Genomic DNA, 15,631 nt, shown 5'->3' on the forward strand with positions numbered 1-15,631 from the left:
AGAGTGACAGAAAAAAGGCAAATTATTGCCTCCTTCATTAAAAAAACCAATAGTTTGTTCTGCTCCCCCATAACTATTTGACCCATGGCATTTAAGTGCATTTCTGTGATAGTACCATGATTAACCGCAGGTGTTGCCAAATCAACCTGGACTGAAATTTTCGAGAGTCACTTTAAGTAAAGGGCAACACCATCGCAGCTAGTTTGGACAATAACATATCTATCCATAAACAAAACTTATCTGCAGAAAGGCACAAAAAGCTCTGTAAATGTGACTATTGCAGTTATCAACCATGAGTTCTGCTCCTCACAATCTCAGAGAGAGCTGAATATTATTTTTTTTAGAATATTAATCCATACAATAGTTTTTCATAACGTGATGAAACAAAGACAGAGAAGGAAACCCTACAAGTATTAGGTTACACCACCCCTCATGTTGAAACTCTGGTGTAATTACTGCTGTGACTAGTTTTAATGAACGGAAAATCAGCTACCCTCTTCAGCAAATGGGAATCACCTCTTTCCTGCCTCCCTCCTGACTTTCATATGGACAAAGGAATCCCCCACTAAACAGATTTGTCATAAATAATATAACAACCTCAATCAATATTTCTGGGCTAAAGGACTGGAGTCGTTGAAGCCAGACGAAAATGAGAGACAAAAATAGCTATGAAAATGGGAGGGAATTAAAACAAATAGGGTTTTGGCTATAAGATATGTGGCAAATCAGCAACCACAGACAAATTCTACAGATTGCTGCATAATCCGGTGCTTCAAGGCAACCTTCAGATCCGGCCCATAATGCTTCATTACTGCTCAAATTTATTCATGTGTATGGGCAAGTTGTCTGTCAAACAACGCCCCCCCACACACCAATATTCCCACCCACCTCAATTCCTTGCACACACACACACACACACACACACACACGTGTGAGCACACATGCACAAACACTCCTCCCTTCTCCCTCACTTGAATTGATTTGTATACAATAAGGAGAAATCACAATGAAAGCGAGCACGTTGGTGACAGCTCTGGCAGAGAAAAGCTTGAACATGGCTTATTTCCCAGGGGAACTAAATAGCTCTGCATTGAGGAGCTACTTCATCAGCAGGGAGGTATATGATCACAGAATTGGAGAGATCACGAGGGAAACTGCCACCCCATGCTTCATTACATCTCCTAAAAGACATAGGCAAAAAAAAAAAAAAAAAAAAGCCTTCAATGAATAAAGAGAAAAGCTGGGGAGACGGCGCACTTTTGCAACCCTTGGGTCTAATTGAACACTTCTTCTGTAACACTGTGTAATGTACCTCTATGATCCCGTTGTAAAGTTAAGTTTAAAGATAACGCTTCCTTTTACAGTTGCTTTAAGTGCTGGGTATTCACTTGGTAAATGGATGGCAAGAGCAGTTAATTAAAAAGTAATTACAGCTGTAACTAAGTGGAAAAGGTCAGAACAGCTTGATGATGTACTTCCCCTTCTACAACTGATTTACAGTACAACTGCGCCTTTTCACTCAACCTCAATACCAGGTGGAACACAGGCCGGCATGAAAAGGTAGTAGGTCAAGGTGTAGGAGTCCCATCATGTGCGAAGAACAGGTTGCTGGATAAAAGGACGTTTACGTGGGACAAGAACACACACACACACATTCTTTCTGATAATTAACTTAAAACCTCAATTATGTCAATTACGTCAATAGGGTCAACCTGTAGATTGGGCCTTAAATGTTTGCCTGCTTAATTTAAGCTAATTAAATGCTAATCATTACAAATTTGTCTGGTGAATACCTAGTTCTTTTTGATGGCTGAAAAAACATACTCCAAATCAACAATATGTTACCCACGGCGTTATTTATCCCTTTGTTGGAAAAGCTAGAACTTCGCTAAATCGATTAGAGGATTGGGATACATCACCAAGCTGGCTGACTACAGCGGCATGCTTTTCAAAGAACTTTATTACAGACAGGATTCATAGCCTTAGGGTATGATTTTATCATGAGACAACATTGACAGTTGATGTCAAAAATATGGCGTTCGCTGAATTCCTGATGCTGGATCCTCATCTAAAATGATTGAACTGTTCTTTGCTGGAGTGAAAAGTGCCTTTTTTTAAAATCATAGCTTCTGTCATTTGGAAGTCTGGCTACCAAGTTGTGACTCTTTTATTAAATATGCCCTTTATATTGTTAGATGTGTTAATTAAACATCACTACAACTCTGTCTAAATTATACATTTCTTCATTTCCTGGTCTCTTGCTAAACCGCTGTCCAAATCCAGCAGTCCCCTGCTAAAAAAAGTGCGTGAAACAATGCTGTTTGAAGACAGACACAAGTGCAACAGTGCAGTGCATGGGTCTGAGGTATAGAGAGACAAAAAGAGTTAGTAATGAATAAAAAATGAATTTTCTCAACTGTGCATGCTTGCAAGTGTTTGACTACAGCAGACCGGGAGCATGATTGTGCACACTGTGTATTCTCTTGGGCCGATCCAGTAGTCACCAGGAAATTATACTCACCACAATGCCAAACTGCTCCGACTCCACTAGCTCTTCATATTCACCCTTTAGTTCCGCTAGCGCACTCAGCTCTTTCTGCTCCGGCAGGTTCTTTATCAGGTTCTACAAACAGGAGAACACACACAAACACATACAGAGCTACTGTTAATGCAAATCTCATTTTCTGTCCATGTCAGGATAAAAATCACCTCAGAGACAGGGATGAACGGGGAGCATACACAGCAGGAGGAAAAAAAGAAAAAAGAGTCCATACAAGCAAAGCTTCTGAGAGCACTTCTATTCAACTTACCTGGTGAGTTAACAGATTGAAAAATTACATTTTATAGAACAAGAATTCACATGTAAGGCGTGTTGTACATTTGTAAATGTTTTCCACCTTTATTTTTCATCATTTTTCACCCCATATATTTATCTTTTATCAGACCTACACTTTGAGTGAATGCAAACAGGCTTGCTGGTGGTGTGGTAGGAGGATAAGTAGATAAGGTCACATAATCACTGCTCACGGTTGGCTTTTCACTGTGACACTGGTGGGCCTTAGCCAATTACTGAAGCACCTTCAGAAATAACTGGCTTTCTGCATAATCCACGTCACCTTGCAATTGTCTTAAAAATACACGCAACGGGTTCGTCATCACTTTGCTGTTTGCAGAAGCAGAAACAGATCGGAGGTTGCTGCTGGTGGTGAGGTTGAAGATTAAGATGGAGATGAGGTAGATAATGGGAGGGGCTCTGTTTTCTGTAAATGTTAATTGTTTGTGTGAAGGTCAGCCAAGTTAATAAAATTGACCACAGCGACTTTTTGCCTCCTTTTCTCTGAGGGGATGAAGAGGAAGAGGTGCCCTTTTCCAGGTCTCCACGAAGCTTCCTTCCTCATTAGTTTCCCAAATTTATTCAGCGGGAGCAGCCTGGCGCAGGGTCACGTGACCAGATGGGAATCGCGACAGGGAAAACACAGAGCAGACACTGCTGCTGGGCCACGGGCCTGGCTGACCACTGAATAGACCTCAGCAGCTACCACAGGCACCGCGGCCAGAGACTACTGCCCACTAATGATGACATCTCTGTCCTTCCCTCAGGGAATTCAACAATATAAAAAGTAAGCCATAATGCAGGCCTGGCATTCCGGGTTGGGAGGGAGCCATTATATCAAATGTTGCTTGCTTTTGCTGAAGCTCCAATTAGGGTCTCCGGCAAGCAATGGTGCCATGATAATGAAGGCTTTTGATCATATCAGGAGAAGCAGAAAGGATTGTTGATGAAAAATAATAAAAAAAAACATATTATTTGTGTAATTGGATTTGTAAGGATGGATTTATATTGGAGTTAAATGATGACGGCGCATGTGGTTTTTCCTTTTTTTTGTCCCCTTTTGGTTCAGAGCAATGGATATCCTGTTCTGGATACTGTATTATACTATATACAAAGCTAATGTAGCCAATTATTCACTCGTGGCCTTTCATAAAGACACTCTTACTGATGCTGTTTCACAAACCTGATGACTTTTTCATAAAAAACTAGCAAAAGAAAAATAACGCAATCCTGAAACTGAGAGTCTTTCTTTCATTTTTGTTCAGAAATGTCGTTTTTAGTTACAGTTTAACAATTGGCTGAAATGCAGGTTTTAGTTACAGTTTAACTATTGGCTGAAATGCAGGTTCTAGTTACAGTTTAACAATTGACTTAAATGCATGTGCAGCTGTTCATGAAAACCTGAACAGAGTTGATAATAATTAGCCTCTCCGAAGTCAAGAAGTCTTAATAATAAAAAAAAAATCTGCCAGTCTACAAGAAAGAACGCAACGCATTGTGCATAAAATTCCTCTCTTGAACTCCAAGAGACACTAGCAGCTGAATTAGTCGTAAAGTTCTTCTTGACAATGTGTCACTGGTTCTGAATGGAACGACATCAACACAGCAGCAAACCAGTCATCCAGTGAAATAGTTAATGCTAACACGGTGGCAAATCCGATTATCTAGGCTGTTCTCCTCTGGCACTGCTTCCAGAGCAAAGACGAGCAGTTGGGGGTACGTCTTCAACGTTGGACATTGAGCCTTTCATAGTACCTTTCCGTTTGAGTAGTGTATGGTTTGGCATAGTAAAGAAATTAGGTGTCCTTGGAGTCATTTTCAGCCCATTGTAATGTATGTTTCGAACTTTGGTGAATTACAGTAAGCATACGTACAGACAGCGCTAAGACTTTTCATTGGATTTGCCATTTCCAGAGTGGAGGCCTGTGTGATGATTAGAAGTGGATTCAATGTTCTGAAAGAGGTGAAATTATTCTAAAACATGTCGAAATGCGCCAATCGAACGCATCTGAAAAACACAGATGACTAGGTAATAGAAAATCAAATCCACCTTGTGCTTGTCATTGCATTTGTCTGTCATCTTGTTAATTATTAGAAACCCCATAGAGCACAATTGACACAAAGGCAGCACCATATGTGTAGCAATGTGGGAGATGTGGGTGATGATGCTGGGCCAGACTCCTCACCACAGGCCACCAGACACACACAGCAGTCTAGGAGAGATTACTGGAAGTATGCTAGCAACACTACACATTCATTTACCGCCTTGGGCGAAGATGAAGGCGCTACATATCAGTACACTTGCCAAGATACAGCAATCCAACAGCAAAACAGCAATAGCAAAATTTGGTGGGTCAGGTTAAAATCCTGCTCAGTATCTCCTTGTCATGAATAAAAACAGACTGTGGGCTGAATGTGCGAAAAAGTGAATATGTTCAATAACCAGTACACATATACTGCAAATCTGCTGGGAAATGGAAATACAAATAGATTCAGTGAAAATATGCATTACACTGCTGATACAGTACAAGTGGAAAATGAGGCTGCTCTGCCACCATGTTTGTTGTGGATACAATGTTGGGATTATTTTATTTTTCTGAACTTGTCTGACTGGTTGTACAATTAACAAGCAACTTCAACAAAGACTTATCTTAGCCAAAAAAAAAAAATAAAAAAAGATTTCTAGGTCTTTTTTAAATATTATTTTCATTGATTTATTCTTATTTTTCATTAGCACACATATAAGAAATAATAAGAGATGTGACAGTTAAGGTCAAGAAGCCACACAGTTAGAAAAGAGAGAGTTGACAATCTTATAGATTGAATGAGTACAGTATATTAAATATATAAATCAAAACAGGGATAATAAAAGGTTATCAAACAAGAGACATTTATGAAACTTAGCCATAGTTCGCTGATGACAAAGTGTTATTACAAATTGTTTGTATGGTTTTGCATGTCTGTTTTTTCCAGTTTTATTTCTCATCAACTAAAATGCCTAAGAAACGAATGTTCCATCGACTGACAGCATACTGTAATTCCCATCATACCTCCTGCCTTCCTGCAAATATCCTATAATTAACCTTTTTATTATTTAATGAGATCATCATAATCATCTTGCAACTCTCACCGATCCCTCATTTGTACTATTTATTAGGGTATAAAAGCCAATATGTGATCAAACCAAATTGGTATCATCAGCAAACACAATAGGAAAAGAAAATATACAAACTAATGAAAATACTCCGGCGTTGTAGATTTTTATGCATATCTTTATTTGGCTCCCAAAACTGCCTTTTTGTAAACTCAGGGTGTGATCATTAAAGAATGTGTTTCAGTTGTCAATCAACCGTGTTCTCTGTTTGACTAATCGGAATCAATTAATCATTGTCAGGGACAGCGGCAGTCCAATAACACAAGCACAAGCACGATTTATGTGAATGCACGCCTGTCAAAATGTGTTAAATTTCAATTTAAAGAACAACAATGTCGCTAATGTGCAAATAATTGGTTTTGGTTGTTAATCTATTCTGAAACAGATTAGGATATCACTGCACATAATACTCAATCGATGTACCATAGATTTACAGCCACAGGTCAACGCAAGGACTCCGGGAGAAGTTCACCACACTGCAAATGGTGTTTCCCCCTCACTTTAATTTGGAACTGTACATTTTTGGTACATATATGCAAAAATTAAATAAATTCATTAAAGTCTCCCTCCACTCAAAAATATGCTTTTTGTCTTGTTCCTACCGTTGAGTGCTTCAGCTTCACTGCACAGAATGATGTATCTGCATTTTGACACTTGGCTGAAAGTGGAAAGTCTCCTCTGTGCTCATTGAAAATCCCATTTTCAGGGGCGGGCCTAAGGCGCGATCTGTGACATCACGAACAGCTCTGAAGCCAATCCAGGTCCAATATTCAACTTGCAAAAGTGTGGATGCGGAAACGTGAAGCCTCCAGCGCACAAACACGGAATACGAAGCATACAGTAAAGTAGGAAAACACCTGTTGTCCATTTAATGAAGAAGAAGGAGTAGCTGTCGTTTCAAACATTTCAACAAGATAACTGAACTTTGTGAAAAGAACATATTAGCGAAATGTATACACATGTTAAAACTTTACGTACATATATCGCAAATACTGGTGAATTGATTCTATAACTGCTGCCCTGAGTGTGAAAGGTCTGTGCTTGAAGATTGGAAGCGGACGTCGGGGTAAAGGAAAGTGCAAAAGCAATGCGATACATGTTACGGTTCACTAAACATTTGTAGAGGATGGCAGTATCTGTAGGGCTTTCATTTTCATACTTTGATCTCTGCTGCTGTCAACTAGCTTCCAGTGAATCAAGTTCACAGTCTCACAGCACCAGCGAGCGCATGCCAAGTTAATACAGTTTAAAAGGTGGGGGCGCGGGTGGGGGCGTATTAGGCATGATTTAGGCGTGAACTTAAGCCTCCAGTTTACAGGGCTGCATGCTGTTGAGAACAGCAGGTGGTGCAAAGTCAAAGTGCTAAAAAAAAAAAACATTGATGTTGAGTACAATGAATGTCAGTCAAAGTGTGAACTATGTATATATATGTGTGTGTGTGTAGAGATTATATTGTGCCAAAAAGCTGAATTGTAACCTAATCCTTTCCTTGGGTGTCCATCTTCCTTCCTTTGCTGAGCTGTAACATGCACCACCCTCGCTTTACGACCCCTTCACTGTGACACATACTTACAGCACAGAGAAGCGTGTTCCCAGTAGTAACGTCACAACGATAAAGAAAACCAAGAAACCTTAAGCTGTAGCCTGAGACACGTCAATCGATAAAGCTTTTCTCAGAGCAATAAAGTCTTTATTAAACTGGGTTAAATAAAGGAGAAACGAGGGAGAACCACCTGATGTCTGAAAGATGATCTGAGTAAACTGTGTTCCTCTCTACTCGGTCTATGGGAGGTCTACAACAAAGACAGAAGAGGAGTCGAGTCTGCCATGTGCTTGACAGATGTGATTTTCTCCTTTTAATTGATTCTCTCCTCAATTTTGGGACACAGAGGAACATGTGGTATTTTGTCCATGCTTGGTATGAAGAGCAACATGGGACTGCCGCCTCCCCCGCCGTGACACCTCAGCAGGCTCCCTATCTGGCTCATGGCGAATCAGTGAAGACTTCAGTTTGAATCAATGGCAAAATAATAGACAGACGAGACGACTTCTCTGCGTTCTTCAAGCCTTACTTCCCAAACCAGCGCTTGACGGTTCCAAAAGAGACATTATGTGGAATTTCAAAAGTTGTTTTTGTTTTTTTTTTCTCAAAACTAAACTTAAGAGTCAAAAGAGAAAAAAAGTAACTTTGCACAATAGTTTGTGGGTGTAGACAGCACCCATCAACAAAAGGTTACTACCACAGAACTGAAAACTGAATATGTGGAACAAAGACTATCAAGTTGTGTTTTTGTTTATGAGAATGGGGACAGTTTTGACAGATAATGCTCAGCAAAGTGGAGAGCAGTACCTTCCAAATGCAGTATTTCTTGTCTGAATATCTTTAATTTTACAAAAACCCACATCCGTTTTATTTGAAACACTGAGGTTTTATCTCGTCTTGAAAACGTTCACTAACATTAGCATGTTTCCAACGTGTAACCTCAACAATTAGAGGAGAACTTAGGGAAGTAAACAAAGAGCAAACAACACCAAACTACAAATCTTGTCTCACAGGTGAATATGTTAATGAACATCAGTCGTGCAGGTTGTTGTAGTCTGACACAATCTACACCCTGCCAAACCACACAAACACCTCAAATCTCACTACGAGCAAAGCTACAGTGACAGGCTGACAGGCAACAAACTGAGTGTGACAGATTCTAAAATCGCATTAAACTAAATGAGAACTGCAGTCTGCGAGAAAGACACAGAAGCAGTGAGAGGGAGGAAGAAAGGTTGAGAGAGAGAGATAGAGAGGGGAGGGATTAATTTGAGGGCTGGGGCTGGGAAACCTGACAGACTTAGTGTGACATTAAATGTGTCTTTTCGAAGGAAATATGGAGGAATTTCTTAAATGTGCACACCTGAGCACTTACATTTCCCATGAAAGGTGTGAAGCAGGATTAAGCGGGAAATTAACAAGGCAAATAGGGGGTTCACATAAAGAAAGAAAAGAGATAAACAGAGAGATAGAATCTGGTAAAGAAAGAGACGAGGACATGGAAGAGTAACAGAGACAGAAAAGAAACAAACAAACAAAAAAAGAGACAGGAAGAGATAAATGAATTGTTTCTGAGGCTTATTCCACCCCCACATGAATCTGCTGTGAGCCCTCAGGACTCACACATTAATCTAACTTTTACATATTGTATGCTTTAAAATGAGAATGCACATATGATCATTTAATGGTATCAACTTTGATACAACTGTTTTTAATTAAGACATGAAGACAAGCTCTATGCAGAACATTTGCTAAAAAACAAACAAACAAACTTGTCAGTATGGAAAAAGGGGATGAACTTTGCTGCACTGCACTGAATTTATTCAACTCTCATTTGTGAATATTCTCATTTTACAATGCCCCATACAGTCATCCTAATACAGTGCTGGCATATGATGAGACTGTCAATCAAATAAGAAGAGCGCTAGCATGCAAAACAGTAATAGAAATTAATTTGTTTGTGGAGTCTGCTGTCTGAGAGCGTTCTCTGAGTGATGTGCCATCTGTCACAGAAACAAAGACACTGAATTGGAGAGTGAAAACAGAAAACTAATTCTTACTCGGTTAAGAAAATACAGCACCCAGTGTGCCTGAGGAGAAGTTGTATGAACTCCACCTAATCAAAATTTAACTGTTGTTCTGTATTGTGCATGAACTTGCCTGGTTGTATGCATTTCAGTGTGTGTGTGTGTGTGTGTGTGTGTGTGTGTGTGTGTGTGTGTGTGTGTGTGTGTGTGTGTGTGTGTGTGAATGAGTGTGCTTTTAATCAATATTCAACCTGAGGACAGAGTACCTGGCCTGGACCCTGTGGCTAGAGATCAGCAGCTTGGTGATGATCAGTGAAAAGTACATGTAGTACCTTGGGTCCTGGCCATCAATTTCTGAAGCGCATTTGATATTGCGCCAAGCTAAACCTTGCCTCGCTTTCCTCTGCCTTTACTTTGTTTATTCAACACTTCTCCTCCTTTCTGTCTTTTTTCCCAGCCCTCCCAAATCAGCATAATGTATTTCACATTTCATTGTTAAATTAGCATTTGATGCGGAAGAGAGTTATGTGCTGTGTGCCAAAATACACCACAATTAAGCCCAAGGGGGACCCCGTTTCTCCTGCTTAAACTCTAATCCAACAGGCCCAATGCACAGCCATACTTATCGCCTTGCCCCACATGTGCACTTTTACACCATGCAAATGATGCCCAACAATGTGCCAGGCTGCCACAATCACCTGTTGTTACAGCAGAGAACAAAGGCTGGCATGGGCACTGCCAGGCACTGCAGCCAATAGGCTACCACGTGTAATGATGAGCCCATGCATATGGATGAGCATCGTGGTGATCTGGGTGATTGACAAGAGAGATAAACAATAATAACAAGCAAGGCTAGTGCGAAAGACTCCTGAGAGACCTGGCGGAAAGGTTGTTGCCATGGCGAGGTGAAGGGAAGTAGCGCAAAGCCGAAAGCTGACAACGCCAGTGTTCAGTGTGAGACAGCCAAGTCAGTGTGTATTAGGATTTCATGTGACACACTATGTAAATTGCTACAATTTAAAAGGAAGGGAACATTATTATTAAAAAAAAAAAAAAAAACATAAATCAAAAAAATAATTGGAGAGAAGACTGATGTATGCATTTCCTGAAGGGCCGAGCTATGCAGAGCTTCTTTAACATGCAGGGTGCAATCAATTAGGAAGATACTGCTGCAAGTGCTAATATAAAAAGTTTACGTGGAAATTCTAATGGTTATGTGTTAAAGCCATTAAGTTATTTGTGTCAAATCAAAAGTCACTGTAGAATTCCATTGTTTTCCTGCATTTTTGCCAAGCACTTCAGCTCCCTGCTGTTGGACTGTGTTGTCATCACTTTGTGTTGTCAGTTCATAGTATGAGCTGATATTAAATAAAACACAGCCACATTGACTATCTGGGGATCAAAATCATACTGGTGAAACAAAATGAAAGAAATGTCATTTATATTAGTGTGCATACTACAACAGCACATTTCAATTCCCAGACAGGGAAGGCAGACATATGGCACAAAAAGTCTGAAATACTAACTTCTTTTTGATTGGGTCATGATATTGTGGTGGTAGGAAACAAGAACTCGGGGCAGCTGTTGCTAAATTGATGACAGTGTACAGATAGAAACTTACAGATGCTGGGGAATAAGATGCAGCATAAATGGGTGACTTACATGTGGTGCTCCTCATCAGCCACATAACAGCATTTTACCTGTATTATTTTGACTTGACATAGATTTCCATGCTAAGGTGTAAGATTCTAGCGCTTATTCTGAATCATAAATTAATACAAATGTTTCTCACTGTTTACTTAAGAGCCCTGACATGTGAACCAATGAGTGCTGGAGATGATGTGCACACATTTACTCATTAAGACATGCTGAGTTTAAATACAAGAGATGCTGGACACTTCTTTGATATTCTGAGTAGTGCATTTGCACACAACATAGGGCAATTCTAATTACAAATGAATAGTGGCTGTGCAGTGTTAGTCATTAGCATTTCCTTTTGAAAAGGAGATGGGGTAATATAAAATACATTGGCAGACATTAAACATTAAGAAGCCACTCTGATATTCCGCAAAACAAGCCCCCAGGGCCATATCATCCGCTGACGAGAGTTAGCTTACCACACACACCAAAAACTGGGCGTGCTTAAACATTTAGCGATGACTCCCTGATTTCAAGCAGCTAGATCACTTCGCATGTTCTGGGGAGGGCTGGGGGAAAAAAGCTGCTCTGCAGCAGCCTACAAAACTGTTCTTTCTGTTTGTTTGAAATTATTCTGTGTCTATCTATGTCAATTCACAGTAACACTTCATATTAAGGTGCACATATTCACCATTAACAGGCTGCTTATTAGCATGCATATTAGCATGTTGCCTCTTCATTGGTCATTATAAAGCACTTATTAATGCCTCTGTCTGCATGAGCATTTTCCACAACAATAAAGTCATTAACTAAGAGTCAATGGCCTCCTAGTTACTGCTTATTGGTGGTAAGTAAGGAAGTTGTTGTACATGAATTACCATCCTAATAATATAACCTTTAATAACAATGACCCCCAACCCCAAGAATATGTCATTAATAAGTGCTTAAGTAAATTGCTAGTGATGAACATGTGTCCTGTCATATAAAATGTGACCCATTTCACTTGTCTCTCCCTCTCTTTCTTTAGCTACATGAAAACTGTCAGGGCCACATTTGCCCTCTGGGCCTGAATTTGTCCTTAATCCAAATCCCAGTGGTCCACAGTGCAGTTTTTCCCTGATAACTGGTTAGCATCATTTACATCCATGTCAATACTTGTTGGTGCATTGTTTTTTTAATGCACAGGTTGCTTGTCATGTATTTCACACATCTGATTGTTTTTAATCCATGAAACACATTAAATAACATACAATAACCAACTCTCAATAACTGAGCTACAGCATATGTGAATAGTTTAAGTATTCCTGCACCCACACCCACTGACAGGACAATCTTCCCGTCACATTAAAGACAATACATTGTTTTAAATATGTGGGTAATTTCACAATATATCAAGTTATGTACCTGTGCAGCAGTGCACAACTTAAGTTTGAAACACTAAATACAAGCCCTTTGTGCTGATGGATTAGCTCTGACCCACTGAGATCAATGTAGTGATGCGCTTTGATTTGATGTACTATTAAAATGGGTCCATAATTTGACATCACAGGGACACCGCAAAGGCTTAACTATACGTACTGCATGAGGAACCATGGGCTGTATGATGGAGGTAGAAAAGATGATTAGATCTTAAAAAGCTTATATTTGCCTCCGGGGGTGGTTATTTATTATTATTTCATTATTTGTAAACTGTAATCACAAACAACAATTCCCCAAGACGTGCAAATTAAGCAACTAGGGAACGCAAGGTAGTCCAGCAGAAATGTTTCACACGAAAAATAAGAGAAAACAGCTGTGAGACAAAAGAAGAAGCTTGGAGAGCTTGGAGAATACACTTTTTAAGCATTAATCTAAATTCCTGGAAAGCAATACCACTTAATCCCTCCTACTGTAAGTAAGAAATCTTCCTAAAAACGCCTTTGGACACAGTTCCTCCCAGAGATTGCAAAGCATGTGTAATACAACAATAACAACATTGTCAGCCACTTGAACGTATTTAACAAATTTCCAGGGACCACTGCCGCAACAGAAAAGGGTTTCCAGTGCAGCGCTTTATCAGTACGATGGCCCATCTTAACACCAGCTTTTAGCCACCTTGAAAAGGAAATCCTAATAAAATACTAGGTGATTTGACTGATCGAAGTAATTCGGTGCAACGAGTCACTGCAGTTTTAGAACATACAGTAATTTACTCTGACAAATCTCCTGACAAAATAGTGAAAATGATTCAGTGCATAAATCATTGGAATAAATATTTCAGTATGAGTGAACTCCACTTAAACAAGCAGATGCCTCAGAAATCTCTAGTTGGTACATAATGAGAAAGAATGATATATCAATATATGAATATACAATAACAATATATTTCACATTATTTACATTATTTTCCACTTCTACTGTATGATGCTCTTGACAATAATTTAGCGCTGTTGCTGCTTTCGCTCATCTCCATCATTTTTCACCCTTACGGTGGAATGAGCTCTTATAATAACGTGCAGCCGGACTAACGCTGCTGAACTGAAGGTAAAACACCGACACAAAATGATGTGGGCTGTGTCAAAAACTCTTCAGGAAGTAATGACACTGCAATAACAAAATAACACAATAAGGTAATGAATTTATTTAATCACAATTATGCTCTCAGCCTCCTATTACATCGCAGTAATCTTGCCAGTGAACTATTATGAGCGTTCCTCTGCATGTGTATCAGTTGATTACACCATAAACTATTCAAGTTTACAAGTGCTTATTATTAATCTGGCCATTGTTTGGCCTCCTTGTGTTCCATTGGCAGGAACTGTAAGGGCATGGGACCAACTACCATCATTATGCCAGTTAAACCTTCCCCCTGGGATAAAGACGCTGTGAGGGACTTTTGGAGAAATTAAAACACCAAACAGAGCCAACTTAAGTCAATGACAGCGAGGTCATTGGCATAGCCACATCATGATTTAAACAATACAAGTGAGGTAGAATATGCACTTAGCAAGGGTGCTACTGAAAAGAACTGGGGGGGCTAGACATCCTGTAGTGCCAAACTAAATGCAAACACACTGCAACCAGGACCCCGAAGCCCAGAGCGCACGTGTCTGACTCTTTGCTACACAAACAAGGTCTGCAGAACCCTCCCTTGCTGCTTCTGTTGCCAGCCAACAATAGCAATGAATAGCTTTGTCAGGCTGTCAGCTCTTTAAAAGCAGACCTTTGCCAAAATGTCTGAGACTCAATCTGTTTTCACTGAGCCATTGTTCATTATTGTTTTTCATTGTCCTCTTCATCTCATTGTTATACAGGGTATGGTAGTGGTGGGGGCTCTGATGTCTTTTTGAATTTGATGAAGCTGACCTGATATACAAAAGTGCCCTCTGTCCACCAGCACTATGAATATTACAGTCAAATGAGATGGTGAGGACAGAGTGAGAGAGGGATTGCATGCAAACGTGTGTGTTTGCACATGTCCATGGACCTTACACACATTTATTGGTAGGATGACAAAACTGTGCAGGGGCTAGGACAGAGGGGATTTGCATGTACTGTACGCATGTTTGTATGCTGTGCGCATGGAGGTGAAAATAAGTGAGGAATTGCAAGGATTCATATGAAGCCTGGATGAATGGTGAGAGCCAGGACTGTCTGCCAGCATTCAGGGATGTGTACATCATCTCTGAGGCGTTGATGGGCCCTAATGCAGAATAAGGAGAACCAATCAACTCCTATCTATCCACTCTGCCACGGTGACACATTGTAGGGGTACTTCAAGGCCAGCGCGCAGTCACATTCTGCTGACAAATCATTACATTAGACATGTCGACGGAGAAGGAAGATAATAAGATTGAGTTACAGAGTTTTGGATGCATTATGAACACCTCTTGCTTCCTTGCTTCCTTCTATTTTCACTATTCCTTCCATTTATCAATGCCCCACTTGCTTGTCACGAGTCTTTGCAAAATAATGCCAAGGCACAATTTTAAACTGCGCAGAGTTTTGTAGTGTTTTATTTTCTTCTGCTATCAAGTGCTACAAGACCGAAAACTGAATCATTGTTTATCAGGGCTCTTGGTGAGTGTACATGAATACAAGAGAGCTGTGTGGAACTGCCAGGTGCAGTGATGCCTAACAATTTGTTAAACTGATAAAAATGCTCAGTCAATAAGAGAAAAGCATGGACATCAAACCAACTGCATGTTTAACACCTTTGTTATAAAATATGAGGACTAATATTTAACCAGTGCTAACATTAGCCATTAAATTTGCCATGGTCTAGTAATAAGCCATTTTTTTCTGTTTTCTGTTTAATTTTTAAATTCAAAAGCAACAGCAACAAAATGTCAAAGGCAAAATATGTTTCTTTCTTTTCTTTCTTTCACTATTTCAACTCCATGATTTATTTACTTTTATTTGAGATGCACACCATCACCCACTCCTTCTAACATTAG

General features: G+C 39.8%; 1 protein-coding gene across 5 annotated transcripts in view; it reads right to left on the minus strand.

Moving 5' to 3' along the window:
- The window catches only part of diaph2 (diaphanous-related formin 2), a 369,056-nt gene that overhangs the window by 138,805 nt on the left and 214,620 nt on the right, over positions 1 to 15,631 (minus strand). For all 5 annotated transcript variants that reach the window (XM_041943749.1, XM_041943748.1, XM_041943750.1 and 2 more), the window contains one exon: positions 2,522 to 2,623. In XM_041943749.1, coding sequence (XP_041799683.1) covers positions 2,522 to 2,623 — 102 coding nt within the window. The remainder of the gene's footprint in view (positions 1 to 2,521; positions 2,624 to 15,631) is intronic.

This window comes from Chelmon rostratus, chromosome 9, assembly GCF_017976325.1.
Source record: "Chelmon rostratus isolate fCheRos1 chromosome 9, fCheRos1.pri, whole genome shotgun sequence".
Lineage (NCBI taxonomy): Eukaryota > Metazoa > Chordata > Actinopteri > Chaetodontiformes > Chaetodontidae > Chelmon > Chelmon rostratus.